Here is a 27,789-nt window from a genome sequence, read left to right as displayed (position 1 = left end):
GAAGGGGCGGGGCCGCAGGCGGACGCAAGTCCGGGTTAGCGCTGGGGGCGGACTTAGCGGCGGAAGTGGCGCCGCCGGAAGATCATCTTCCGCCCTGAGGCGCTACCGAAGCCGCGGAGCCGAATTGCGGCTGGGGCGGGAAGAGCCGGTGCGGTGGCTGACATGGAGTAGGTGGGTCCTGGAGCGCTCGCTGGAAGCTGGTGGCGTGCGAGGGCCGTCTCCCGCCGGTGGAACCCGCTTCCCCGCCCGTTGTCGGTGCTGGGTTCCGTCCGACCCTTCCCACACCCGCCGCGTCCCGGGTTCCGCCCCCTTCCTTTCCCTGGCCTTGGTCCGCCCCACACGGGTCGGGGTCTCCAGCATTGACCCTAGGCGACCCGGCCTAACCCGGGGGGCCCGGGGAGGGCGTTCGGGATCGCCTTCCAAAGTCTCCGTCTTAACTGAGGGGAGAGGCGAGGGAACGGTGTCTGGGTGTTGTGAGTACGGGCGGGTTTGGGGAGGGGTCGGGATCTGGGGTTAGAGGAAAACATCTACGCATTCCGGTAGCTCTGCGTCTCTGTCATCCCGTGACTCCCCAACTTCCTTTGGAAAAGGTCGTGAATAACTTCCTAACTGATATCAAAAGGGTCCTTTATTTATTTATTTATTTTTGTGAGACAGAGTCTTACTGTCACCAGGCGTCAGGCCGGAGTGCAGTGGCGCGACCTCGGCTCCCCGCAACCTCCACCTCCCGGGTTCAAGCAATTCTCCTGCCTCAGCATCCCGAGTAGCTGGGATTACAGGCAGTTGCCACCATGCCCAGCTAATGTTTTGTATTTTTAGTAGAGACGGGGTTTCACCATGTTGACCAGGATGGTCTCGATCTCTTGACTTCGTGATCCACCCGCCTCGGCCTCCCACAGTGCTGGGATTACAGGCTTGAGCCACCGCGCCCGGCTAAAGGGCCCTTTAAGTCTTGAGTTCTTAGAGGTGCATATTACCATGGACACTCATTCTTAATGACACGTTCCCCCAACCCCCGATTTTGGCTTCCTCAGTCAGTGTCTCCTGGTTTTCTTCGTACCACTCTGATAGTCGGTCAGAGTCCCGTTTCACGTTCTCCTCTGTCGCCCAACCCCTCGCTCTGTACACTGAATCTCAGTGGTCTCATTTACCCCCACGGCGTCAGCTTTACACCAACTAAATACCCAGATCCACATCTTCAGCGCCACCCTTCCCTGGAGCTCCACGTTTACCCATTCAGCCGTCATTGGGACAGCTCTGCTTCACATGGAGCTCACTGGGTCCAAACTTGAGCTAGTCTTTTCCGTGCAGATTAATTCTTCCTCTAACCCAACCCAGGCGGAAATTTGAGAATTTCCTTACACTGTCTCTTCTTCTCTTTCAAGTCCCGCATCTTAAAAGTGACCTAGCACAGCCAACTTCCTGACCATCCTTCAAACCGGGGTCCACTCCATCTCTTCTGTTACCACGCTGTTGATGTATTGTCGACTTCCAGCACTCCAGCCCTGGCAGCTTGCAACCCAGTCTCCAAACTGTAACTCTTGTGATCTTTTTAGAATCACAAGCCTGGTGGTGTCGATTCCTTGCTGATAACCGTTTTCTGGCTTTCCATCGCCTATGAGCTGAACCCCTAGCACAATTTACACAGCTCTCTGTGATCTGACTTCTTCCCTAGCAGCCTCCTATGTGCACCCTAAGGTCCAATAATATGGCCCTGCAGCATGTACCATGCCTACACTTGCCGTTCATGTCTTCATGACTTTGCACACACCAGCCCCCCTGCTTAGAAACCTCCTCCTTCTCTTATCTGCTGGGCTACCTTCTACATGTTTTTCAATGCAAGTAGCACTGCCTCCCCCTGACCCCCAAGGTTATTGCCCCTCTGTGTCCTTAGCACCCTGTCCATAATAGCATAGTCGCTGAGAATACAGACTCCTGCATCAGACTGCCTGGGTTCTGACCTGTTTTGTGACCTTGATGAAATCAGTGTCTCAATTTCCTCACTTGTAAAATGGAGGTAGAAATGTCCCTACTTCATAGAGTTATGAGAATTGAATGAAATATTGTATGTTTAGGTCTTAAACCAGTGCGAGGCACAAGAATGCTCAGTATGTTAAAGTGAGTCGGCTAGGTGCAGTGGCTCAGTAATCCCAGCACTTTGGGAGGCCAAGGCAGGAGGATCGCTGGAGGCCAGGAGTTTGCGAGTAGCCTGGGCAACATAGTGAGACCTCATTGCTACAAAAAATTTAAAAAGCTAGCTGGGCATGGTGCTATGTGTGGGAGGATCCCTTGAGCCCAGGAATTTGAAGTTACAATGAGGTATGGTTGTGCTACTGCACTCCAGTGTCGGGGGACAGAGTGAGATCCTGTTTCTAAAATAAAAAGACAGTTATTACTATTTATATAAAGACAACACAGTGCACCAGTTATGATTTTTAATTTCATAAGTTAAAATTAACTGAGGATGGTCGATGTGGCTTACTGTCATTTGATAGAGCCTGGTTCTTTTTTTTTTTTTTTTTTTTTTTGAGACAGAGTCTTGCTGTGTTGCCCAGGCTGGAGTGCAGTGGCGCAGTCTCGGCTCACTGCAGCCTCCACCTCAAGCCTGGCTCTTTGTCAATTAATAACATGCTGGAGTCGAGGACACTGTGGGCAGGATCTGGATTTATCGAGTGAAGATTCAAGAGTGAAAAAGGCCCAGACCTGGTCTGCTCGGAAAAGCCAATCTGGAAATGTGTGCTTGTTACATGGCAAGCATTAAATCTGGAGAAATGTACACAGAGTTCCTGAGAATTCGAGGGAGAGAAAGGCCAGGGGTGGCTTCTGAGAAGCTGACAGTTAATGGGGGCTATAAATCGAGGGGAGGATTTTACCAGAGGGAGGCAGAGGCTGGAGTGGGCTCAGAGATCAGAAAGCTGGGTCCTCTGAACAGAGCTCCAGTAGGTTGTGGGGGCATAGGGGAACAGGGGAGATGGAACTGAGGAAGACAGAGGCAGTGTCCTCTGTTGAGGTTGGTGATTCCTTTCCTGTGTTGGCCTTGAGGAAGTGTCCCTTGACTTGGGAGCCAGCAGGGACCATGCCTGGGGGGAACTATGCTCTGGAGGCCTAGTACCTGGTGTTTGGGGCCAGGCCCCCTGGGAAGGGTCATTGTGCATGCCTTTGGGCTGGGCCTTCTTTGGAGCTCTTTTGCCTGCCTGGAATGCCCACCATCCTTGCCTGCCCTGAGAGGTGCTGACTTCAAGGCCAGGGTCAGATGGCCCCTCCTCCCCGTGGCTTTTTTGACCTCACTCATTCCAGCCTGGGTCAGATGATCCCTTCTCTGCGAGCCCACGGTCCTTTGTTCATTCCTCCCTGAAAGCGCTGATCACAGCGTGGTATTATTTATCTGCCAGTCTTCCTCACCAGACCCAGAATCCCTGAGGGACCAGAACAGGGTCCTGTGGCCCCTAGGCCTCGCACTGTGTCCCGCACGCTGTAGGCCCTCGGGACCTGTGTGTTGCATTATTTTGAGCTCTCACACAGCTAGACCTGTTAAGGGAGAGCAGTGCGGGTGATACCAAAAACCCAGCACACCTGGCAGCTTGTGCTTGTTCCACTGAGTGGTAGAGCCTGTTGGCTCCACTTTACAAATGAGAAAGCTGAGATTCAGGGGAGGTAAGGTCACGGTCACTCAGCAGGGATTTAAAGAACTGTCTCCTGACTCCAGGTCTGCATGTCTCCCAGAAACTGCCTTGGGGTCCCAGCCTCCAAGGGGGCAGCTGCCATATCAGTGGGACGAAAGATAAGTAAGTGTCCCTTTTCCTGGCTGAGGAGAGGCTAATCCTGGCCTTGTCCAGGCAGAGCTGGTGCTTGGAGGGTCCTGTGCTGAACCGCCCCCCACCGCCTCACCTCTCCTGTCCCTCACCCTATGGGGGCCTTTTCATGAGAGGGCTGAGATCTCTTCTGGAAGATGACTGGCCCTTTCCAGACTAACCTTGGGAACTTGGTGTACGTAGCAGCACGAAGGGGACAGGTGGGGACTGACTCACTGGCCTCTGAGTGGGTCATGTCATGAAATCACAGAGCTGGGGGCATCCCTGCACTGATTCACAGGGCCTGGCACAAGGGGGAAAGGAGGCGAGCGGATCTCAGTGTGTTAGCGTATTCCTATACACGGTGCCCTCAGAGCCTCCCCGGGCAGGGGGAGGAGTGTGTGGTGCTGAGTCTTGTTTCTGTTTGGCTTAACTCTTCCTCTTCCACTTCCCCAGAAGGAAACGAGAAACAAGCCAGGCTTTGGCCTAGGATCTTATTTGTCATTGTAGCTGTGTCCTCTTCTCCCTACACCGCCACTTCTCCAGGGGATTTCCCAAACCCTCTGTGGAGGGCTGCAGTAGGGCCAATAAGTCAAGCGTCCCGAGGCTGATGGCATGCACCAGTAAACCCTGAATGTGCCATCCTCGCCAGGCACAGTGGTGCACGCCTATAGGCTCAGCTACTTGGGAGGCTACTCCCAAATTTTTGACTCCACAACTGATGCCCAACTCCAAATCTGCACCCTTTCCCCTGTTCCAGGGTGGACGTTACGGATCCACAGACTGGCTAACTTACTAGACCTGTACTGTGGCCAGGCACTGTGGCTGTGACTTGGACCTCAAGGGCTTAGAACAGATGGCCTTGAGATATCTAGCTGTGATAAGTGCTGACCCAGAGTTCTGAAAGGTTAGGAGAGCCTGGAGGGTGAGGAGAAGCTCTGTCCATCAGGTGACATTTGAACTAGTCTCTGAAGGGCCAGGGTTCTCCCGAAGGAAGGAGGTCATTCCAGAATGAGGAAACAGGGAAGCGACCGAGGTCATGGGCCGTGGTGTGTCCTGGGAATAGCCAATGGTCAGCAGAGTAGAGAGGGCGAGTGTTGACCCCCATAGCAAAAGAGGAGTGCTGGGATCTAGAGTCCTCCCTTCTTTACCTTCCCCTGTTATCAACGACTCATTGTTAACTCACCTTGAGTCTTATCCCTACAAGTCAGGCTCAGGGAGGGGAGCAGGCAGCCTGTCTGACGCCCCCAAGGAAACCAGTTCCCCTTGCTTTCTTATGGAGGGAATGCCTGTGCTCTGGGCAGGGAAGACCCTGCAGTGCGTGTGCCCTGCTCTGTGCAGGGAGGGGTGGCTCTCCAGGCTGGGGTTGGAGTCCAGCTCCAGGAGAGGCAGCCTGGGCAGGGAGGGGCAGCTCTCCGGGCTGGGCGTGAGTGTCCATGTGCACCTGTGCACGTGCTGCTGTGGGGAAGGGTGTAAATGGCAGTTCAGTGCATTTCCTGGAAATCCACTATGAGCCTGGTACAGTTCTGGTACTGGGCATGTAGCAGTGAGCGAAGCACAGGAAGTACCTGCTCTCATGGAGTTTGCATTCCAGTGGGAGATGGTGGGCAGTAAACACAGACCAGTGAATGGGTCCTATGTCAGGGGTAACAAGTGCTGTGAAGAATGCAGCAGGATAAGGCATGCAGGGTGGGGGCTAAATCGGGGCTCAGGAATGGTCTCTCCAAAGGGACATTTGCATAGAGACCTCAGTGTGAGAGAGCAAGCCATGCAGAGACCTGGGGAGGAGCACCTGTCAGAGCAGCAGGTGCCAGGGCCCTGGACAGGGAACACGCTTGATGTGTCCATGGGCAGTGAGGGACCAGTGTGGCTGGAGTAGAGGGCTTGAAGGGAAGAGGAAAGGGGAAGAGGAGGGCTTGTAGGCTAGGGTGGGGACTTTGGCCTTTATTCTGGGAAAGCCGTTGGAGGTTGGGGCGCTGGAGAGGTGTGGCCTGGCTTTTAACAGGATCCCTCTGGCTGCTGTGTTGAGAGCAGGCTGAAGGGGTGAGGGCAAGGAAGAGTGGCAGTTGAAGGTGATGGTCTACACAGGGTGACGTGGTGGTGGGTGAGCATTGGGCAGATACTGGCTGGATTTTGCAGGAAGAGACTGCAGGAATTGCTCATGGTTCTGATGTGGAAGGGAGGTGTGACCAGATGACTTCTGAGCCCAAAGAGGGCCTCTTGTCACCCTGTCCCCTGGCCAGCAAGGGCTCTTGCAGGCAGCAACATTCATACGTAGAAGGTCCCAGCCTGGCATGGGGGAAGCTCATGTGCCTCTGGGGTCGGCTCCACTCTGCCCCTTCCTGGCTGGGGACTGTGGGCAGCTCTTGTTCCCATGAGTCGTCACGGCAGCTTCTGGGAGGGGTGTGAAGCATTAAGGAGATGCTGTCTGTGGGTGCCACTGCGGGCCACTGCCAGCTGGATCTGTGTCTTCTGCACCGGCCCATCTGGATGCTAGGCAGCCTGTCTGGTCTGCTGTCCTGTGTTCCCCTAACCAGCTCCCTCTGGGCCAGCCAGCAGCAGGACATGGACCAAGGCCAACCTCCTCCACACCCAGGGCCTCTGCCTTCTACCCTCTGCGGAGTCTGTGTTAACCTGGCATTGACAGGGCTGCTTGCATCAAAATAATCCGAGCTCTGGCCTGAAGCCATCTCACCAGGCAGTCAGAGCTCAAGACTCTCTTCCTCTGGAGAAGAGCAGGAAAGTAATCCCAGCCAACCGTCATGCAGCCACCACTCTGCATCAGAATCTCTTCTGGGCCATTGCATTAAGTCATTTAATCCATATCAACCTGTAAGGAGTAGATGATATTGCTAGCCCCATTTTACAGGGGAGACTGAGGCATGGTGAGGTTCAGTGACTAGCAAGGTGGCAATCTGAGATTTGACCCATCTCGTGACTTGGAGTCCAGTTCTCTTGGCTTCACTGATCCTTCTTGATTTGTACTGAGTTAGGGGCCCCACATGGGCAGGGGGTGCTGGTGCCAGCATTTCCTGTGGAATATGGGAGGGGGTTGTTTGGAGGACCTGTGTCTACTGTCCCTGTAGCCTCTGGGGTATTTGGAGAACCCACTCTGCCCAGAGATGTGAGTCATCTTTGGATATGGATGAGACTTGTTCCCCTTCCCCCTGAGTCCCAGGGCACAGCTCTGTGAAATAAGCTGAAACTTGCAAAGTTTGACCCAGCCCTCCCTGGGAGGCTAGGAGGCAGGAAAGGGCGAGCAGACTCGAAGCAGTGAAAGTAGTTAATGTCTATGTGGTTAGACAATAACCACTTACTTTGTGGTGCCAGGCACTGTGCTAGGCACGTCACTGTCACCATTGTCTCCTTTGGTGCCCCAGACAGCCCAGGGTCAAGACAGGTATCCTCAGTCTACAGATGCGGCAGTGGAGGCTTGCACAGAGAGTAGGTGGCTTTGTTCAAATCACAGACGTAGGCTAGACATAAAAGCCTAAGTGTGGTGTAATTCCGGCACTTTGGGAGGCCGAAGTGGGAGGATTGCTTGAGTCCAGGAGTTCAAGACCAGCCTGGGCGACATAGTGAGACCCTGTCTCTACCAAAAAAAATAAAAAGAAAGAAAAGAAAAGAAAAATTAGTTGGGCATGGTGGCATCTGCCTGTAGTCCCAGCTACTCAGGAGGTTGAGGCGGGAAGCTCACTCGAGCCAGGGAGCATTTGAGGCTGCAATGAGCTGTAATTACACCACCGCACTCCAGCATGGGTGACAGAGCAAGACCCTGTCTCAAAAAAAAAAAAAAAAAAAATTGCAGACTTGCCTTGGCTAGGAAGCAGCTACTGAGAGCTGCAGTCAGCCAGGCTTTGGAGCTGCTTCCCTTAAGAAAGGTGGCTGGCGCTTCTGGCCTGGGGTACGACCAAGGGCTAGCAAGGACCCCCGTCTGTGGCTCTGCAGCCTGAGATTTGTAACTGGGGGTGGGCGAGTGGGAGGCGGCTTAGCCACCCTGCTGCCCTCCTCTTCTGTATGTGTGAGGGGGCAGCCATTGCTGCTGCCTGAGTGGGAGCTTGGAATTGCAGAGAGTCTGGTCACCAGAGAAAGGAGTAGAGAGCAGCCCTCCACTTCCTGCCCTACCCCAACCTGGGAATTCACCTTTGCCTGGAGCTGGAATAATCTGGCCTTTCTATAGATGAAGGAACCAGGCTAGAGGGTTAGGGAGCTTGCCCTGAACCACACAGCAGGTGAATTGTAGAGTGCAGATTTGAACACAGGCCTTTTAGGGCGATTTTTATTACGTGTCACTATAGTGTATTTAACCTCCCCCGCTTGCAGTTTCCCTCTTACTTAAAAGGTCTTTTTTTTTTTTTTTTGAGACAGAATCTTACTGTGTCACCCGGGCTGGAGTACAATGGTGCCATCTTGGCTGACTGCAACCTCCGCTTTCCAGATTCAAGTGATTCTCCTGCCTCAGCCTCCCAAGTAGCTGGGATTACGGGCATGCGCCACCACACCTGGCTAATTTTTTTGTATGTTTAATAGAGATGGGTTTTCACCATGTTGGCCAGGCTGGCCATGAACTCCTGACCTCAAGTGATCCTCCATCCTCAGGCTCCTGAGTAGCTGGGACTACAAGTACACACCACCACGCCTGGCGGATTTTTATATTTTTTGTAGAGACAGGGCTTTGCCGTGTTGCCCAGACTGGTCTTGACCTCCTGGGCTCAAGCACTCCTTCCTCTTTGGCCTCCCAAAGTGCTGGGATTACAGGCCTGAGCTACCATACCCAGCCTCTTGTTGCCTGTTTTAATGTAACTGAGGAAACTGAGTCTCAGAGGGTTATGCCTTGCCCTGGATCACACAGCTAGGAAGGGGGCAGTCTGAGATTTAAACCGTGACCTCAGAGTTCATTCCTTTTTCCACATACCAGCCACCTCCTGTTTTCCCTGAGTCCAGCACACCACCCAGAACCCTATACGAGTGGGGCTGGTACCCTTGTATCCTGGGGAGAGGAAGGGAAGGCCTGGGAAGGGGTCTGGGGGCCTGTGCCCACCTCTTCCCTTTGTCTCAGGGATAATTCGCTGTGCCCTAACACCTGACTTTCCTACCCCTCCCCACCCCCTTCCGCCTCCACCCTAGGTTGGTAAAACCTCCACTTTCCCCCTCCCTCCCAGTCTCCCTCCCTTCCCAAGTCTTAGCAGTTCAGCTTCCACTGACAGTCTACTGTTGAGTCTGCAGCCATCCCAGGCGACTGTTTCACGCCACAGGTGCTGTTCCCTGACACTTCTGAAGGTGCTTGGGAGGGGCCGGTGACAGCAACCAGTGGGCTCTTTCGGCAGGGGAGTGCTGTTCCCAGGGGCAGGGTGGCAGCTGGGCCATCTCCACAGCACCCATTCCTGTCTCCCCTCATCAGGAGGGTAGGTGGGGGCTGGCGCTAGCTGTTTTGCCCCCAGGGCCTGGCAGCCTATAGTCAGCCAGAGATGAGCGCTTTGGGGACCGCAGTCCCAGGCCAAGGCGGGTTTTCATCACTTAGACTGGCAGGTGGTCTGATGGAGTTCAGAGGCCTTTCAGAGTCATCTGAGCAAGCCCCATTTTCAAACTGCAGCCAAGGAGGCCTCGCTCAGGGAGATGCTGGAGTTTGAGGAAAGGCTGACAGGTGGGACTCCGTAGCCGCCTTTACCCATAGCAGTCTCGTTTTTATCTGTTTTATATGTTGAGGTTCCAAGTAAAGTATTATTATTTTAAAAGTTTATCTTGCGTTGAAAAGGATGTGGTTTAGGGGCCGGGCGCGGTGGCTCAAGCCTGTAATCCCAGCATCCCAGCACTGTGGGAGGCCGAGGCGGGTGGATCACGAGGTCAAGAGATCGAGACCATCCTGGTCAACATGGTGAAACCCCGTCTCTACTAAAAATACAAAAAATCAGCTGGGCATGGTGGTACATGCCTGTAATCCCAGCGACTCAGGAGGCTGAGGCAGGAGAATTGCCTGAACCCGGGAGGCGGAGGTTGCGGTGAGCCGAGATCATGCCATTGCACTCCAGCCTGGGTAACAAGAGCAAAACTCCGTCTCAAAAAAAAAAAAAAAGAGAAAAGGATGTGGTTTGTAGCCGGGGTGGTGGCTCACGCCTGTAATCCCAGTACTTTGGAAGGCTGAGGTAGGAGGATCTCTTGAGCCCAGGAGTTCAAGACCAGCCTGGGCAACATAGACCTTGTCTCTACAAAAAAATTTAAAAATTAGCTGAGCATAATGGCATGTGCCTGTGGTCCCAGTTACTTGGGAGGCTGAGGCAGGAGGATCACTTGAGCCCAGGAGGTCAAAGCTAAAGTTCACACCTCTGCCTCCAGCCTGGGTGACAGAGTGAGATCCTCTCTTTTAAAAAAGGCAGAGGGAGGGGATTGAAGAAACCACTGACTTTTTCCCCAGATAAACAGAGGCGTGGTGAGAAGGACTTGTCCAGCGTTACTCGGAATTAGTGGCTGCCTGGAGACTGGGGGACAGGTCCCCTAACTCCGGACCAGTGCTCTGTCTACTTATAGGCTGTCATTTGGACTCTGGGCTGCTTTCGGTGGGAGAGTGATATAGAACACCCTTTCTTTGACTCTTGGCCAGCTACCCCCACCCCTGCCTCTGAGCCCCCATGCTTGGCTCCTGCACTCCCTGGCATCTTCGACTCTCTCAGGCTCCCGCAACACCTCTGCTCTAGCCCCATCTGCGTCTCTCGCTTCGACGGGGACGTCTGGGCATGTGAGTGTCAGTGTGGTTGCCACTCCAAGTGCGTCTCACACCCAAGCTGCTGCCACCCAAGTCCTGTCCCCAGGGAGGGAGAAAGTCGGAGGGAAGGACAGACAGACACGGAAGTAGACTGGAGTAGGCGAGTGACAGAACCTGGAAGTGAGGCAAGGACGAAGGAGGGAGGGAGGGAGGGAGGGGAGAGGCAGATAGAGAACGTGGAGAAAGGGGGAGAGACGGATGGAGCGGAGAGAAAGACTTATAAACGGGCGATAGATTGAGAGGAGGACCCAGATGGGGAAAAATCGAGACAGACATGGATGACGATATGTTCTGTGGGCTGTGGGGAAACAGGCATTCTTGTACATTGCTGGTGGGAGTGCAAACTGCAAAGGGAACTTGGCAATACCTCACAAACCACATATGCAATTTGACCCAGCAATACCACTTCTAGGAATCTGTCTTGAAGATATATTTCCAACAACATGAATATATACGTATATGCTCAAGGTTATTCATTGCAGCATTTCTGGAATTACGAATCTAAGCACTCATTCACGGAAGGCTGAATAAACTATGGTTTGCCTATAAAATGGAGTACCAAGCAGCTCTATCAAAGAACGAGGAAGACAATGTAAAACGGATATGGAGTGCTTACCAGGATATAGTGTTTAGTAAGCAAATAACAAGCAAGAGAACGTCTGTGGTAAGCTCCTGTCCATGTAAGAAAGAAAAGATACGCCGGGCGCGGTGGCTCAAGCCTGTAATCCTAGCACTCTGGGAGGCCAAGGCGGGCCGATCACCTGAGGTTGGGAGATAGAGACCAGCCTGACTAACATGGCAAAACCCCGTCTCTGCTAAAAATACAAAGTTAGCCGTGCATGGTGGCATGTGGCTGTAATTCCAGCTAGTTGGGATGCGAGGCAGGAGGATGGCTTGAACCTCGGAGGCAGAGGTTGCAGTGAGCCGGGATCATGCCACTACACTCTAGCCTGGGTGACAGGGTGAGAGACATCATCTCAAAAAAAAAATATATATATATATACAAAGGAAGTATATCCATTGTACAAAAGAAATATGAGAAGGGTAAAGCAGACACTAAAGCCATAAGTTACTGCTCACACGTATAATCCCACTACTTTGGGAGACCAAGGAGGGAGGATTGCTTGAGCCCAGGACTTCAAGAACACCCCATCTCTTACTGTTAGGGGTTGAATTGTGATCCCCTAAAAAAGATATTGAAGCCCTAACCGCCTGTACCTCAGAATGTGACCTTATTTGGAAATGGGGTCATCGCAGATGTGATCAGTCAGGGTGAGGGCATGCTGGAGTGGGCCCAGCATGACTCGTGTCTGTGTAAGGAGATGACCGTGTGAAGACGGACACATTGGAAGAGCACCACGTGACAATGAAAACGGGTCGGTGTGTGTAGCTGCAAGCCGTCATGTCAGATTGCTTGCATACCGCCAGGAGCCAGGAAGAGGCAAGGAAGGGGTCAGAGGGAGCATGGCCCTCCCAACACCTTTCTCAGACTTCCAGCCTCCTGAATTGTGAGATGATCAGTTTCCATCATTTCAAACAAACAAACCCAAAATGACAGACATGAACAAGGAAGGGGGTAAAACAATACTTGCAAGGAAATACAGGCCAGGCGCCGTGGTTCACGCCTGTAATCCTAGCAGTGTGGGAAGCCAAAACGGGAGGATCCTTGAGCCCAGGAGTTTGAGACCAGCATGGATAACATAGTGAGATCCCCGTCTCCAAAATAATATGAATTAACCGAGTGTGGTGGTATGTGCCTGTGGTCTCAGCTACTTGGGAGGCTGAGGCGGGAGCATCGCTTGAGCTCAGGAGTTGAAGGCTGCAGTGAGCCATGATCATGCCACTGCACTGCAGCCTGGTTGACAGAGCAAGACTCTGTCTTTAAAAAACCAACCAAACAAAACCCCACACAGATGGAAAGGAAAGTTACTTTGTGAAACAGACACGAAAGAACAGGAGAGAGAGATGGAGAGAGTGAGGAAGGGAGACAGGTCTGGTTGCAAACAAAAGGTCCGTCGGCGACGGAAATGTCACCTGCCCTGGAGCTGGGCCCGTCACCGTGAGGGATGTGCTGAGCGTGCCGTCTGGCGCAGATCTGGCTGATGGATGTTGGGGTCCCATTGCCAGCGGCCTGTCAACATCCCCTCCCCACCACCTCCTTCCAGAGCTGAGCCTGGCTTCTCCGCAGCACTGTGGAGATGAACTTGTCATGGGGCTCAGAGTGTGGTGTCGGGAGCAGCCTCGGCTCAGGGCCTCCACCGCCCCTGCCCCCAGTCTCTGCTGTGAACAGTCGGCTCCTATTAGAGGGGCTTGCACAGGGGCGGGGGGATGGACGAGCTGGCTTGCTCAGAACCTCCTGCCAGCCACCAACTGGCCTGGGCTTGTTTTGGACGTGGTAGACTGAGGGGCCCAGGAAGGTAGCCCACATAGCAAAAGTGTGGTGGGGTACATCAGGACGGGAGAGTGGTTAGACCTTGCCTTCCCAAGATCAGGGACAAACATTAGGGCCCCCCTTCTAGCCCCCAAATCTACTCCCTGGTACTGGGGTGTGGGAAGACTGAGGGAGCCGCTTGGTCAAGTCCCAGAAGCTCAGGCCCCACCAAGCTGGTGAGTTTTTGCCTCCCAGCTTCAGCTCCTCTGACTTTCAATGGGACCTTTCCTTCTTACCCAAGGGATGGGGCCTCTTAGAGCCCAGCAAATGGATGGGGCAGAGACCCTAGGCCTGGGGGCTGCATGGCAGGGAGGGAGTGCCAGCGTTCCTTTTGTCTTTAGGGTTCCTGAGAGCCCCATGGTGGCACAGGGCGTTAAGGGATTGGGTAAGTCCATTCACCTCTCTGAGCCTTGGTTGTATCTGTAAAGGAAGAGAAACCGTCCCTGCCCTGAGTGGACATGAACAAGGTCATGGACATGAGCGTGGCCGTGAATGTGTAGGCACTGGTCAGCAGAGCACTGGGCTGGCGTCGAGAGCAGCTGCTTCCTGCTGTCTTTAGGATTTGGCCTGTTACTGTCTGCTGTGTAGCATGGAGCTGAGGGCCAGGAGACTCACGGAGCATTCATTCGTTCAGCAGTCAATTACAAAGCACCTGTGATGTGCCAGGCATTGTGCTGGGCACCAAGGAGATGCAGTGACCATGTCAGATAAAGCCCCTGAGGCTGTGGAATTGACGGTCTAGTGACAGAAGGGTAAACAGTGAAATAAAACAATAAAGATCATTTCAGACAGTGTCCTGGCTCACTGAGGAAAGGAGGGCAGCTTCCTATCATGTTCTACTGTGATTTGGGGAGGGGGGTGGGAGGCTGTCTGAGGAGAGGACTTTTGAGCTGCCCCCTGAAAGGCCTGTGGGAGAACATTCCAGGCATGGGGAGCACCAGATCCAAGGCCCCAAGGCAGGACAGGGCAGCTGTATTGAGGGATGTAAAAGAAGGCCAGAGTGGTGGTGGCAGCAAGACCGGAAGAAGGGCTGGGCAGGGGCCACTCTGCAGGCCTGGACTGAGAGGGCCTGGTGAGGAGACTGTTAGCCTGAGAAGGGTGGGAACCCTGGGAATGCATTGGAGTGCGTTCTCTAGGCTGGCTGTTGTGTGATGAGCAGGAGGGTGAAAGGCAGCCTGGAGGCCCACCTGTGAGAAGCAGATTCCAGTGGGCCAGGCAGAGATGGTGGTGGTTGGGCCTGGGCAGGGCAGGGCAGAGCAGGGGGTGGTGGCGCTGAGAGGGACCAAGATGCCTGCTCTCCATAGCTCCAAGCACACAGACACTGCTCTAGGAAGGCCCTCCCAGTTGCCATGGATTAGGGGGTGGGAGGGGAAGGCTGGCTGCTGGGAGGGAATGTGGCTTTGTGCTTGGAAAACAAAGAACAGAGCTTGGGCCCTCTTCTCCTGGGGGTGGTGGCAGGCCCAGAGGCTGTTGACAGGACCAGAGTCTGGAGCTCAGGGCTGGGCCTGGCAGGAGCAGGCTCTGGCCCCAGGCATCCAAGAGGGGGTAGGTGCCCAGCTGAGGGACCCCAGAGCCCTCCAGGGTGTGGCTGCTGGGCTTGGGGCAGGGAGCACCAGGAAGGACAGATAGCCGAATGCTCACCCCTGCAGCCCGGGAGCCAGGCCGGTAGAGGAGGTTTGGGCAACAGTGCCCTGGGCTGTGGGCTTGGGACCCAGTGTGTGGACAGATGTGTTTGGGAGCCACTGGTGGCCCTGGGGGCTGTGGGGGGAGGGACAGGAGGAGATTGACAGGACTCTGCCTCTGCCTTGCCCCCAGCCCCACTGCTGAGGCCCCGCCCTCCCTGCCCTGAGGTGAGGGCCCACCAGGATGAGCAAGCTGCCTGGGGAGCTGGGTGGAGACTTGGAGCGCAGCCTGCCCGCCTTGGCCTCCCTGGGCTCCTCGCTGTCCCACAGCCAGAGCCTCTCCTCGCACTTCCTTCTGCCACCCGAGAAGCGAAGGGCCATCTCCGATGTCCGCCGCACCTTCTGTCTCTTCGTCACCTTCGATCTGCTCTTCATCTCCCTGCTCTGGATCATCGAGCTGAATGTGAGTGGGGGCGAGGTGGGGGCACAGGCTGTGTTGCGGGCCACCCGGGCCTCAGTTTGTCCATCTGCCACGTGGGAGGTTTGCCTCTCCTCTGGGGTTGGTTAGCTGGGTAAAATGAAGACTAGGAGGATAACAACAGTGGTTCTCATCTTCTGGATGAAGAAAACGGGGCTCGGAGGGGCTGCATCATTTGGCCAAGGTCCCTCCGCATGCACTTGTGTGAAGGCTGAGGCCTTGAACCCACCCTCTGGCTCCAGAGTTCATGCTCTTGGCCTCTGCTCCATACTGCCGCCTAGTGGAAGCTCCTGAGAGAGGAGGAGGGGAAGACCCAGCTCTGGCGGAGCTGTTTGTCTTCTTTTTGCCTGCCACTGCCCTCTGGCTCCAGTTGGTTCGTTCATTCGTTTCTTCAATCATTCATTCATTTATTTATTCATTCATTCATTCAGCAAACATTTTTTGAGTCTCTGTGCTAAAAACAGAGGCTAGCCAGGTGTGATGGCACACACCTGTTTTCCCAGCTGTTCAGGAGTCTGAGGTGGGGGAGGATCACTTGAGCCCAGAAGTCTGAGGCTGCAGTGAGCCATGATTGCACCACTGCATTCCAGCCTGGGTGACAGAGTGAGACCCTGACTCAAATAAATAAGTAAATAAAAGCAGAGGGCACAGTGGGGAGCAAAACAGGAAAAACTCCCAGTGGCTCTAATGAGATGCTGCCCCTCCCCTACCCCACGCAGTGCTTGGCCCACCCTCGGAAACACAGTCGTGGGCAGTGGCTTCATCTGGTCTCTGGGCAGGGCCAAGCCCACAGAGGCAGGAGTCTTGGAAGCAGGGCACCCCAGGCTCAGTTCTGTTCCAGCTCCTCGGTTCTTTTCCACTCTGCATTGACCTGGTGACCTCAGCAAGGGACTGAACCTCTCAAGTCCTCCCCTGCTTTTCCTTCAGCAGCATGGGCTCCCCATCAGAGTTCTAGATGGCAAGGGCCCTTCCTCCAGGTCTCAAGCTTATGTGACAGGAAAACGATCTCTTGTTGATAGAAGTGATGAGCTCGGAGAAGGTGCCCGCTCGGGGCAAAGAGAATAAGTCTGATTCTGGGCATGTTGAGCTGGAGGGAGAGATGGGGCTCTGAGGGTGACTGTCCACTGTGCCCCGGAGATGAGCTGGCACCTTCAGGGAGCTGGAGCCATGGCCATGGATGGCCCCAGGGGCCATCTCACCCCGAAAAAGCTGTGACCCAGCAGGCTCAGGGCCTTCTGCAGAGCTTCTGAGGTCTTAGGCAGACTTCCTTTTCAAGGTCCCATCCAACGTCAAAGTAGACAGTAAAACTTACCTGTACCCTTCATTGAGTACATATTTCCTTACCCAAGTAGAGCCGAAAATATTTTGATAATTTTACTTTTGTTTTGTTTTGTTTTGTTTTGAGACAGGGTCTCACTCTGTCGGCCATGCTGGAGTACAGTGGTATGATCATGGTTCACTGTAGCCTCTACCTCCTAGGTTCAAGGGTTCCTCCCGCCTCAGCCTCCCCAGTAACTGGGACCACGGGTGCACCATATGTTTGGCTATTTTTTTTTTTTTTTTTTTTTGGTAGGGATGGAGTCTCACTATGTTGTGCAGGCTGGTCTCAAACTCCTGGGCTCAAGTGATCCTCCCATCTCATCCTCTCACAGTACTGAGGTTAGAGGTGTGAGCCACCGAGCCTGGCCTCTGTAATTGTGCCTTTGAAGTTGTTTGGCTGTGTCGGCTGCAGGCTGCAGCTGCTCTGCAGTCCTCACGGGTACCTAGGAATTCTTGCAAAGTGAGAAGATCTAATTTACCAATTGTTTTCAAATGTCATGAAAAATTTCAGAATACAGGATTGAACAATTAGTAAAGTCAGCATGATGTTTCCCTTGGCAGACATTTAATTAAAATTGTATTGATTTTCAGTCTTGTAGTTTTATTTTTGTATTTGGGAGCATATATATTTTTAGTTCGCTGACAGACTGAGTCTGTGTTGCCCGGTAGTTACAAGGACCTCAGTAGGGTTGTGCTGAGCCGGGGACCTGCAGCCAAAGTATAGCAAAGCAGGGGCTGAAACCTGGCTCTCCCACGTCCTGATCTGGTCAGCACCAGTGGGTGCCCAGGCTGGAGAGAGGAGGGAGGAGGACAGTGCTCTGAAGCCCAGCGACTGAGGGTGGAAGGGGCTGCAGAGCCCAGGGCGGGGTCTGAGGAGTAAGAGGAGGGCTGGGTGGCATGGGTCGGATGGGGTGGGGTGGGTAGGTGGCAGGCCTGGGGCCTCACCAGCAGCCAGAGGAGAGGTGGCATCGGATTTCAGTGGGGCTGGGGTGGGCCTGAGGTAGAGGCATGTGGTGGGGCTGTGTGCTCAGTGGGGGAGCATCTGTATCTTTAACAAGCCCCTCAGATTTGGCTGCCCTGCCGGAGAGCAGAAGCCCCAGTCTAGGCGGTTGTGAGGGGTTTTCTTCCCCAGGGTTCCTGGGCTCCATCACTCCGAGTCCCTTGTGTCCTCCCTTCTCCAGGGTGGCTGGTGCCCCACCTGAAGAAGTCTAGGTCCATCACCCCCAGTCTTTCCGAAGAGTCAGGCCACAGTCTGGCTTGGTGTCCATCCAGTCCACCAGACCTCTGGACACTGGAGTCCTGGCCAAGGCCTCAGGGGTCCTGGTAAAAATGTGGGCTGGGCTGGGGTAGGGACAGGGGCAAGGACACATCGCTCCCTCCCCACTTCAGCCTCTCCAGCAGCATGATGGATTTTGCCCATTAAGCATAAACCTAATCAATTGATTTGCCACCTGAGGCTCCGTCTGACACCACTGCCCACCCTCAGCCCCCATCAGCCCAGATGGATTATTGGCTGGGAAGATGGAGCACCACAGTGCCGGGAGGGAGATGGAATCAGAGGTGGGCTCCTGGTGCCCTTCTGCTGGCCCTGTGTGGGGCCCACTGCCTCCCTGCACAGCCCTGAAGCCTCCAAGCTGCCCCTTCCTAGGCAGGGTGTTGGAACCCAGCCCTGCCCTTCGGGGTGGCCTGCATCCTTAGAGGAATGGTATTGGTGCTGTGGTCTCTGGTCTGGGCTGAGCTCCCTTGATGCTTGGGGGCCCCCTTGGGTGGTTGCTTAGCACCAACAGCCTCCCCTCCAGGTTCCCCCTCCCCTACCTCCTGGGCAGCCCCAGGCCCTTGCGTCTACCTACAGAGCTCTTCCTGTCTCCCTCACACAGACCAACACGGGCATCCGCAAGAACCTGGAGCAGGAGATCATCCAGTACAACTTTAAAACCTCCTTCTTTGACATCTTCGTGAGTGGCCTTGGGAGATCCTGGGGACCCTGAGCAGGGAAATGACTTCTGCGGGGTTCTCCTCTTTGCATGGATATCCAGTCTGATCAGAGACTCGGCCCCCATCCTTAGGGAGCCATCAGTCTTTAAAACTGTCCCTCCACAAAGCCCCACCTTCAGAGAGCCACAAGTGGGGGAGGGAAGATAAGACCCCAGTCCAAGGTTACATCCAAATTTTCCCAGAGAAACGTTGAGTCAGTCATTGTCCCCTGAGGCATGCACGCCCATGGAGAGGGAACATGGGGGCAGGACCAGAGGGGAGATCAGCCTGCAGCAGGGTGGGGGACATTGGCTTCCTGTGACACCCGGCTCCCGTCCTCTACCAGGTCCTGGCCTTCTTTCGCTTCTCCGGACTGCTCCTGGGCTATGCTGTGCTGCGGCTCCGGCACTGGTGGGTGATTGCGGTAAGATGCCATGTTCCTGGCAGCCCTGGGCCCTAGCAGGGCTGGTGGAAGGGATGGGATGGAGGAGGACTCACTTCCCAGCCTCTGCTTCCCCCTCCCTCCATCCCTTCCCTGGGCAGGTCACGACGCTGGTGTCCAGTGCATTCCTCATTGTCAAAGTCATCCTCTCTGAGGTCAGTGGCTCAGGGTCTGGCTGGTCTGGTGGGCATCTGACCTGAGTGGTGTGCTTCTGGAGAGGAACATTTCTCTGATTTGGAGTGTCTGTCCCTGTTGTCTGGGATGGGGGAGAGGGAATCCTGAATCCTGTCCTTTGGTATCTCTAAGGAATCATTCTTCACCTGCTTCCCTGACTCAGCCCCCTGAAGCCCCAAGATTCAGAAAGTTCTTTCTCCAGCCTAACCCTGGTTTATCCTGCTACAGACTTGAGAGGGCTCCCAAGAAGCTGCTACTAGGAATGGGGTGTATGCCAGTTTGGTTGGCTAGAGTTGGTGGCTGCAGGAGGGGGCTCTGGGTTGGGGTGACCCCTGCCATGGAACTCGGCCCCCTCCCTCCACAGCTGCTCAGCAAAGGGGCATTTGGCTACTTGCTCCCCATCGTCTCCTTTGTCCTCGCCTGGTTGGAGACCTGGTTCCTTGACTTCAAAGTCCTACCCCAGGAGGCCGAAGAGGATCGATGTGAGTGCTCAGGGGTAGCGGGTGCAGTGAGGTTTACTGCAGCCCCAAGAGAGGTGAATGAGAGTCAGTCTTTTGGTTTTGTTTTTTTTTTGAGATGGAGTCTCACTCAGCTGCCCAGGTTGGAGTGCAATGGTACCTTCTCAGCTCAGTGCAACCTCCGCCTCTCAGGCTCAACAGCTTCTCCTGCCTCAGCCTCCCGAGTAGCTGGGATTACAGGCACCTGCCACCCCGTCCGGCTAATTTTTTTGCATTTTTAGTAGAGATGCGGTTTCACCATGTTGGCCAGGCTGGTCTCGAACTCCTGACCTCAGGTCATCCTCCTGCTTCAGCCTCCCAAAGTGCTGGGATTACAGGTGTGAGCCATACCTGGTGAGAGGTCTTGAGGCATCTTGCCCACCTCTAAGCAGCCTCCAGTAGCCGGAGTGGGAACCTGGGGTGGGGGTGCCCCAGGCTGCTAGGGTGTAACTGTCCTGGGTCTGGGCCATGGCGGCCCATGTCTGCTCCTCCAGGGTATCTTGCTGCCCAGGCTGCTGTTGCCCGTGGACCCCTGCTGTTCTCCGGCGCTCTCTCTGAGGGCCAGTTCTATTCACCCCCAGAATCTTTTGCAGGTGAGGGCTGATGTGTGGGGGAACTGCTTTCAGGGAGGGGCCTTGTGGGGAAAGGGGTAGGCTGGGTGTGTTCTTTCTATTCCTTCCATCAGGCTCCCTGGGGAAAGCCAGCAACCCTCTCCCACACACTTTTATCCCCCACATCCTTGCACTCACATTCCTGAACCCCACTGCCTCCCCACGCTCCCCACCCCCGCCATTGTTATCTGTGCCTGTTTTCTGCAGGGTCTGACAATGAATCAGATGAGGAAGTTGCTGGGAAGAAAAGTTTCTCTGCTCAGGTATTTGTCTGCCCACTCCCGACTTCTGCCTTTGGAATGGGCACCTGGAAGAGGGCGGTGTGGGGCTCAGCCCGGGGCAGGGGGTTTCCCAGAAGAGGCTGAACCTTGGTTACTGCCCATCCATCTGGGTGTCTGCCCCACCCCCAGTCCAGCCCCCTGGGTCTGCCTCATGCCTGGGCCCACAGGACAAGCAGCCACAAGCCTGCAGGGCCCAGGGAGACCAGCCCAGACCCCCCATGTGGCTTGTCTAGAGAGAGAACAGGCCATGAACACGAACACGGTGGGCCGTGGGCCCCAGGCTGACCCCTCCCTGCTTCCTGCTTCCGTCCAGGAGCGGGAGTATGTCCGCCAGGGGAGGGAGGCCGCAGCAGTGGTGGACCAGATCTTGGCCCAGGAAGAGAACTGGAAGTTTGAGAAGAATAATGTAAGAAGCCCTCTCCCATCTGATTCTGCCATGCGCATTAGGTGTTTCTACTCCCTTTTCTGAGGCCTAAGGAAGAAACCCAAGGATTACATGGGTTGGAGCCATATTCCTGCCCCAAGAGAGGGAGCTGGGCTCTCAGGTTGGCAGGAGGTGGGGCTGGATTGGATGTTCCCCGCCCCCCACCACCACCTTCCCCTCGGCCCCCCTCCCCACACCTTGTCTTTACGTCCCTGCTGCCCTGCCCCTCAGCTTCAGGCTTTGAAGGGGACGCCAGGCTTCTGCCTGCACCCGGTGTTTTGTTTCATGATCAAAACAACATTATCTACAAAGATCGTAGAGAGCTTAGAAAACAGGGAAACAGGCCCCAGTCCCTCTCTCTGGCCGGTTCCTGTGGCAGCCCCATTGGCCTGCAGCTGTGTTCCCATCTTTTAACTCAGCATCAAAAGCCTCTCTCCCGCCAGTGCCTTGGGTTTGTCAGGAGCTGCTGTTTTGTAATGGCTGCTCAGATGTCCCCAAACTCCCGGAGGTTTCCATCCTGAGCTGTTAAAAACCTGCCCTGCCTGTCACCCATTTCTGTGCCACCAGCCCATCCCCTGCCTCCACTCTCCTCCCTGCCACAGGAATATGGGGATACCGTGTACACCATTGAAGTACCCTTTCACGGCAAGACGTTCATCCTGAAGGTGAGTGAGGGGATTGGGTGGCCTGGAGCCCCAGACAGCACTGGTGGCTTCAGGAAGGGACCAAGGAGCCCTTTGGTGGGTGCCCCCCAAGAAGGAAGGGTTGGTCTGCCCGAGCCCATCTGGCACCACCCAGCCCTCTGCTGCTCTACCCCAGACCTTCCTGCCCTGCCCTGCGGAGCTTGTGTACCAGGAGGTGATCCTGCAGCCTGAGAAGATGGTGCTGTGGAACAAGACAGTGACCGCCTGCCAGGTGAGCCCCGCCTGGCTGCCTCTTAGGGCATGGGTCGGGGAACAGTCACACCCTGGTGAGATCACTGAAGCACTCTGCGCCTCAGCTGCCCCATCTGTACAATGGGTGTGATGGTAACAGTGCCTGCTCGAGAGGGTTGGGAGGAGGGCAGGAGGAGTGCTCATCCGGTGCTGCCCAGGGCCTGCAGATGACGATAGCTCTTAGTGAAGGGGTCCGTCCAGAGGAAGCTGTCCTGGGGGGTTCCCATCCCTGGGGTTTTCCTGGGGCAGCCTGTTCCACACATCCCCGTTGACGACCTTCAGATCCTGCAGAGAGTGGAAGACAACACCCTCATCTCCTACGACGTGTCTGCAGGGGCCGCAGGCGGCGTGGTCTCCCCAAGGTGAGTCCCTGCCAGGCCCCCTCCGCTCAGCCAGGCCTTCTGCACTTTGGCCTTGGGTCCGTGTCCTCCGATCTAACCCTCCCTTCCCCAGGGACTTTGTGAATGTTCGGCGCATTGAGCGGCGCAGGGACCGATACTTGTCATCAGGCATCGCCACCACACACGGTGCCAAGCCCCCAACGCACAAATATGTCAGGTGAGCCTCGCCTTGCCTGGGGTCACCCCTGCCAGCCCCTCCCCTGGGAGCATTGAGCAGCGCAGGGTACGGCATGTACGGCTGGGCGCCTCTCCTGCTGAGGCTGCGTTCCTGTTGCCTGCCCCACTGGGCTTTGCCCCTCCCGGCCACTAATCCTGCTAATCTTGCTGCTCTATCTATGGAGGTGGGGGGGTGGCGGACAGCTGGAACCAAGCCACCAAGGCTGGAGGGGATGTACAGGGGTGGCTGGCTGGGGTAGACCATGGATGGGGACCCATGCAGGGAAGGGGCCAGAGAGCCGTGTGGTCACTCTGGGCTGATTGACCTGAGCCAGAGGTGCTATGTTCTGGGTTTCATTTTCCTGCCTAAGGAGACTTGGGTCCGCTCTCCTCCTATTCACCCTGTCCTCACTCCCTCACCTTTCTCTGGAGTGGCTCAGGAGTCCCCCAGAGATAGAGGGCTTATGGTCTTCCGTACCTGTGCCTGGACTTCTGGAATCTTCCCTGCTGTCTCGTCTTAGTTGGTGGTGCTGTGGATGGCCCTCCCCATACACCCCACTCTTCCCCATCCCCTCCTTCCAGCAGAGAGCACTGTTCTTTGAATAGGACGCTGGGCTCTGCTTTGAGCACTGCACAAACTTGCTGGGAGTGGGGCAAGCTCACTTCCTCTCTGGGTGCCAACTTCCTTATCTTTGGCGTGGGCTTAGGCATGCTCAGTGGCACTGAGGGAGAATGAAATGGTGATGGGATGTGAACTGTGCCTCCCAGGCTTAGCCTCCTGAGCAGGCGTCCCCTCCTGAAGGGGAAGGGGTAAGAAGTGCAGCCCAGCCTACTCTGCCATAGCAGGGCTGACCTAGAATCTCTGGACAGAGTGGATGAGGGCTGGGAAGGCGGTGAGCTTCCTGCCCCTGGGGCTGTGCAGGCACCAACAAGCTGTTGTAGGAGGATTCAAGCATCACACAGTGGGTGGGGTGGGGGGCTGATTCTGCAGCCGGGGGGACACCTGTGCTAAGCCTTGTTGACAGGGTAGCTCTGCCTTTCTGCTTCCAGCCCAGTCCCAGCTGGGCCAAGAATGGAGTGTGAGTGGTGGGGGCACGGGGGCTGTCATGGCCTTGCTCAGTTCCAGAGTCCCCCTAATGACGCCTCTCTCCATAGGGGAGAGAATGGCCCCGGGGGCTTTATTGTGCTCAAGTCGCCCAGCAACCCCTGTGTCTGCACCTTCATCTGGATTCTTAATACAGATCTCAAGGTAGGGTGCTGGGGGGCTGCCATGTGGGTTCGTGGAGTGGAGGGGACGCTGCTGCTGTCCTGGTTGCTGTGTGACCTTGGGGGTTCTCTGCCATGCCTGGGCCTCCCCTGTCTCAGCCTCCTTTCTTACTTGAAAATGTGGGTCAGGGCCCAGATGGTCTTTTAGCCCTGAGTTGCTGTAGGGCATGTGCCCCCTTCTTACCTCTGAGTCCCGAGGCCCTGAGGAGGGGTGGCTGGTGGCCAGCCCAGCCCCACACGGGTCTGTTTGTGTGGCTGGTGCCAAGAGCCAGGCACAGCATGTTCTTCCCACCAGGGGCGAGAGGGAAAGGGCAGGGCAGCCCAGGCTGGATTCCAGAACTTCACCTGCATTCTGGCCCAGAGCCCCCCTGCTGGTGCCAGCTGCAACAGGGGACCCTGCTGAGGCCAGACCATCAGGTGACTTCTGCCTGCCTTCCCCCAGGGCCGCCTGCCCCGGTACCTCATCCACCAGAGCCTCGCGGCCACCATGTTTGAATTTGCCTTTCACCTGCGGCAGCGCATCAGTGAGCTGGGGGCCCGGGTGTGACCATGCCCCCACCCACCCTGTGGGCCAGGGTCCTGTCGCCACCACTTCCAGAGCCAGAAAGGGGGCCAGTTGGGCTTCAGCTGCCCACACAGGACCTGGCCCCAAGCTGCCACCCTCCACCGAGCCACGCAGTGCCTGGAGTCGACTGTCTGAGCAGGCTGTGGGGTGGAGCACTGGACTCGAAGGCTCCGCTGGCTGGAGGAAGCTGTGTCTGGCCTGCTGATGTTTACATGGCGTCCTGCCTCCTGGAAGAGCAGATTGCTGTCCCCTGCCTTGCCAGGGGCAGGGTCTGGGCTGGGCGCCTGACTTGGCTGGGGAGGGCCAGGGCCCTGGGCAGGGCAGGGCAGCCTGTAACCTGTCTGAAGATGAAGGAGCTCTTCATCTGCCTGCACTGTCATCGGTTTTTTAGGATTATTGAAAGAGTCTGGGACCCTTGTAGGGGAGTGGGTGGCAGGTGGGGGTGGGCTGCTAGCAGTGAATCTCTGCCTCTCTCAGGCTGTCTCCGTCCTCCCAGGGCCTCCTGGGGAACCTTTGTAATTTAAGCCAATTAAAAATATGAACTAAAAAAAAAAAAACAAAACCCAACCCCTCCTGCTGCCTTGCCTCTTGAGGGAAGATGAAGGCAGGCAGCAGCTTAGATGAAGAGGGAGAGCCCTCGGAGCCTCTCAGGGGCTGACAGGAGGGCGGAGCCAGGGGAGCCAGTTCTTGGAACATCCCCCAACGTGCCCCCGTTTCCTGATCTATTCAACTGAGCCGATGACTGGTCAGAAAAATATGCCCCACCCCCTGCCAGGCCTCAGCCCCAAAGTCTCTAGCCCAGGATTGGAGGTGGGGGTACAGGCACCTGGCAGTGCCCACAGCAAGCCTTGACTCTCTGGCTGGTGTGGAGGTGGGGCTTGAGCTTCAGGGTCTCTGAGGCACCTCTGGGATCCTGGCCACCTGGAGCCCTAGACCTCCCAGACTCCACTCACCCATCCCCTTTCCCTGCACCGCACTCACACCAGGGGCAGCCTGGAGCTGGATCGCAGGCTGGAGCCAGGCCACTGCCTGCCCTCCTCCCTTCTGGCTGGCCTGCCTGCTGCAGGCTTCCAGCGGAGCCAGCTTCTTCGGAGCCCGGTGGATCCTGTCTCAGTCCTGCCTAGGTGTGTGACCCTGGGCGAATCTACCTCTAACTTCTGCTTCCTGTTTTATGAAAATGGGACTGATGTCACAGGGTTGTTACGAGATTAAAAGATAAGAAGAACCGAGCACAGTGCTCAGTAATCAGTAGTCTGCAATTCTGCACCCAGGGGGGTGCCCATGGGCCTGACTTTCTCCTGGGTACTCTGCTGTCCCCACGGGGTCCTGAACTCGGCCCCCGTCACCACTTTTCCCTTTGCCGTATGCTTTGTCTGCTCGGCAGGGTCCTCACTACTCATCCCCCCATGCCCACCACCTGCGTGCCAGCTTCTTGCACCATGAGTTGCTACCCCTGGGTGCTGGGCTGTCTCCACAGCCATCTGTCCCCCTGTTCCCCATGAAGGAGAGTCAGACCCCTCCCAGGTGGCACATTGGAGCTGGCAGCCTCCAGAGCTCTTCTGGTCCTCTTATAGTGGCCAGAAGTGGGGAAAGGGGCCCAGAGAGGGGCGAGGGGCAGGGACTGACCCATTGTCACACAGCCTATGTATGGCTGATCTAGGGCTTGAGTCAGGCCTGGCTGTCACCCATCAGAGCCCCAGGATTTCCATTTCACCCAACACAGTATTGGGGTAGAACTGGGACCCCCCTTCACCCCCACCGGCCTGACTTAAGAGACCACTTCTCTGACCACCAGCCATGGGGAAGGCAAACGCCTGGCCAAGGCTCACGCCCCAGGGTCCCAGATAGGGGATTGACTTCCTTCACCCCTGCTGGTGTGGGGAGGGTGACTGGGTCCAGGCCATTGGTGCAGACGCCTGAGGACGTGGTTGCACTGTCCCTTCTGGTCGAGGGCCACAGTCTGGGGATGTGCCCTTGAGCCCAGGCAGAGGAGAGCACAGCCGGGGCAGGACCTGGCAGCCCTGGTACAGAGCCCAGAGGGGGCATCAGTTCCTGCTGGTCCTGCTCTGTTTACAGACAAGCTGCTGTCCTCCCTGCAAAGGGGAGTGGGTGGGGCAGAGGGCAAGTGCCAGGGGTGCACGAGGTTGGGCGTGTGGCTGGCCTGAGATGTCTGAGGAATGTCGGGCACCTGGAGGCCTTGCCGCAATGACCCCAGGCTGCAGACCTCTGACCGGGGGGCAGCCAGCATCCAGTACCCCAACCCCTGCCCTAGGTCTGGTGTCCCCCCCATCAGTGAGTCTTGGCTCTGCTTATAGCATCTGACGCCAGAGGGGCTGAAAATAGCCCCTGGAGAAGGGGGAGGAGGGGGCTATTTAAAGGGCCTGGGAGGGGAGAGGGAGTGAGGAGTGATCATGGCTACCTCAGAGCTGAGCTGCCAGGTGTCCGAGGAGAACTGTGAGCGCCGGGAGGCCTTCTGGGCCGAATGGAAGGATCTGATACTGTCCACACGGCCCGAGGAGGGGTGAGTGTGGGTCCGATAGAGCCCTGCCTCTGCTCCCCCAGAGCACCCTCTCTAAGCCATGTGAGGCCAGAGCAGGAAGCCCTGGAGAAATTTCTGGGGGTGGGAGCAGGAAGAACGCTCCATGGGGAGAGCGAAGGGGAACCACCCCTCCTGCGCCCAGGTCCCAGCAGCCCCAGGGCACTTCCCACCCAGCTTGTGCCCGGAGAGCAACAGCTCCCAGGAGCTCACTGCCCCTCCCCTCTTCCCAGCTGCTCCCTGCATGAGGAGGACACCCAGAGACATGAGACCTACCACCAGCAAGGGCAGTGCCAGGCGCTGGTGCAGCACTCACCCTGGCTGGTGATGCGGATGGGCATCCTTGGCCGTGGGCTGCAGGAGTACCAACTGCCCTACCAGCGGGTTCTGCCGCTGCCCATCTTCACCCCTGCCAAGATGGGCGCCACCAAGGAGGAGCGTGCGGACACCCCCATCCAGCTGCAGGAGCTGCTCGCGCTGGAGACAGCTCTGGGTGGCCAGTGTGTGGACCGCCAGGAGGTGGCTGAGATCACCAAGCAGCTGCCTCCTGTGGTGCCCGTCAGCAAGCCTGGTCCCCTTCGTCGCTCCCTGTCCCGGTCCATGTCCCAGGAAGCACAGAGAGGCTGAGAGGGACTGTGACTTGGGCTCCGCTGTGCCCACCCTGGGCTGGGCCCTTCCTGGCTAGGACTGTGGAAGGGAACTGCTGGCCATGGCTGCTTTGTAGTTTGCCCAGAGTTGGGGGCTAGGGGAGGAGGGAGCCAGAGGCCAGGATGCCTGAGCCTCCTGAGTTCCCAAAGGGAGAGTGGCAGAGATGGCGGGCACTAAGGGTGGAGAGCTGGGGGCCAGCACAGCTGAGGACCCTCAGCCCCAGGAGAAGGGACAAAAGGTACTGGTGAGGGCAAGAGGTGCCTGGGAGGAGTGGCCCTGATCCAGGAAAAATGCCGGGAATCTGGAACACACTAGGCAGAAGAGGCTGGGAGGGAGGGGGAGGTGAAGAGGGCAGAGGCAAGGATGGTGGGGCCCCCAGCACCTTAGTTAGTGCTGCAATAAACGCTCAATCATGTGCCAAAGTCGCGTCTCTCCTTGTGGTTGTGGGGCTGGCCCATGGGTGTCCCCCCAGTGCCC

At 56.3% G+C, this 27,789-nt stretch overlaps 2 protein-coding genes across 10 annotated transcripts; both read left to right on the top strand.

Annotated features, from left to right (window-relative positions):
• On the top strand, positions 1–25,356 carry STARD3 (StAR related lipid transfer domain containing 3). 9 transcript variants are annotated; one of them, XM_032279215.1, is made up of 15 exons: positions 1–171; positions 14,798–15,067; positions 18,280–18,357; positions 18,723–18,800; positions 18,920–18,973; positions 19,357–19,474; positions 19,984–20,082; positions 20,308–20,363; positions 20,695–20,787; positions 21,408–21,470; positions 21,625–21,720; positions 22,023–22,102; positions 22,194–22,298; positions 23,453–23,546; positions 24,006–25,356. In XM_032279215.1, the coding sequence occupies exons 2-15, from the start codon at positions 14,849–14,851 to the stop codon at positions 24,108–24,110; spliced, it is 1,338 nt and encodes a 445-aa protein (XP_032135106.1). In that variant the 5' UTR covers positions 1–171; positions 14,798–14,848; the 3' UTR covers positions 24,111–25,356. The 9 variants fall into 9 exon arrangements, with proteins under 9 accessions (XP_032135106.1, XP_032135107.1, XP_032135099.1 ...); XM_032279213.1 differs by lacking the exon at positions 23,453–23,546 and adding an exon at positions 13,071–13,158 and having other exon boundaries at positions 52–171; XM_032279209.1 differs by lacking the exon at positions 23,453–23,546 and adding an exon at positions 8,972–9,046 and having other exon boundaries at positions 52–171.
• Positions 24,941–27,734, top strand: TCAP (titin-cap). The gene is made up of 2 exons (XM_032279225.1): positions 24,941–26,649; positions 26,898–27,734. Exons 1-2 carry the CDS (start codon positions 26,540–26,542, stop codon positions 27,289–27,291), a joined length of 504 nt encoding a protein of 167 aa, XP_032135116.1. The 5' UTR covers positions 24,941–26,539; the 3' UTR covers positions 27,292–27,734.
• Positions 27,735–27,789: the final 55 nt, after the last annotated feature.

This window comes from Sapajus apella, unplaced genomic scaffold (assembly GCF_009761245.1).
Source record: "Sapajus apella isolate SASKATOON/1434 unplaced genomic scaffold, GSC_monkey_1.0 scaffold12, whole genome shotgun sequence".
NCBI classification, from domain to species: Eukaryota; Metazoa; Chordata; class Mammalia; order Primates; family Cebidae; genus Sapajus; species Sapajus apella.
This window is presented reverse-complemented; position numbering and strand designations above follow the sequence as displayed.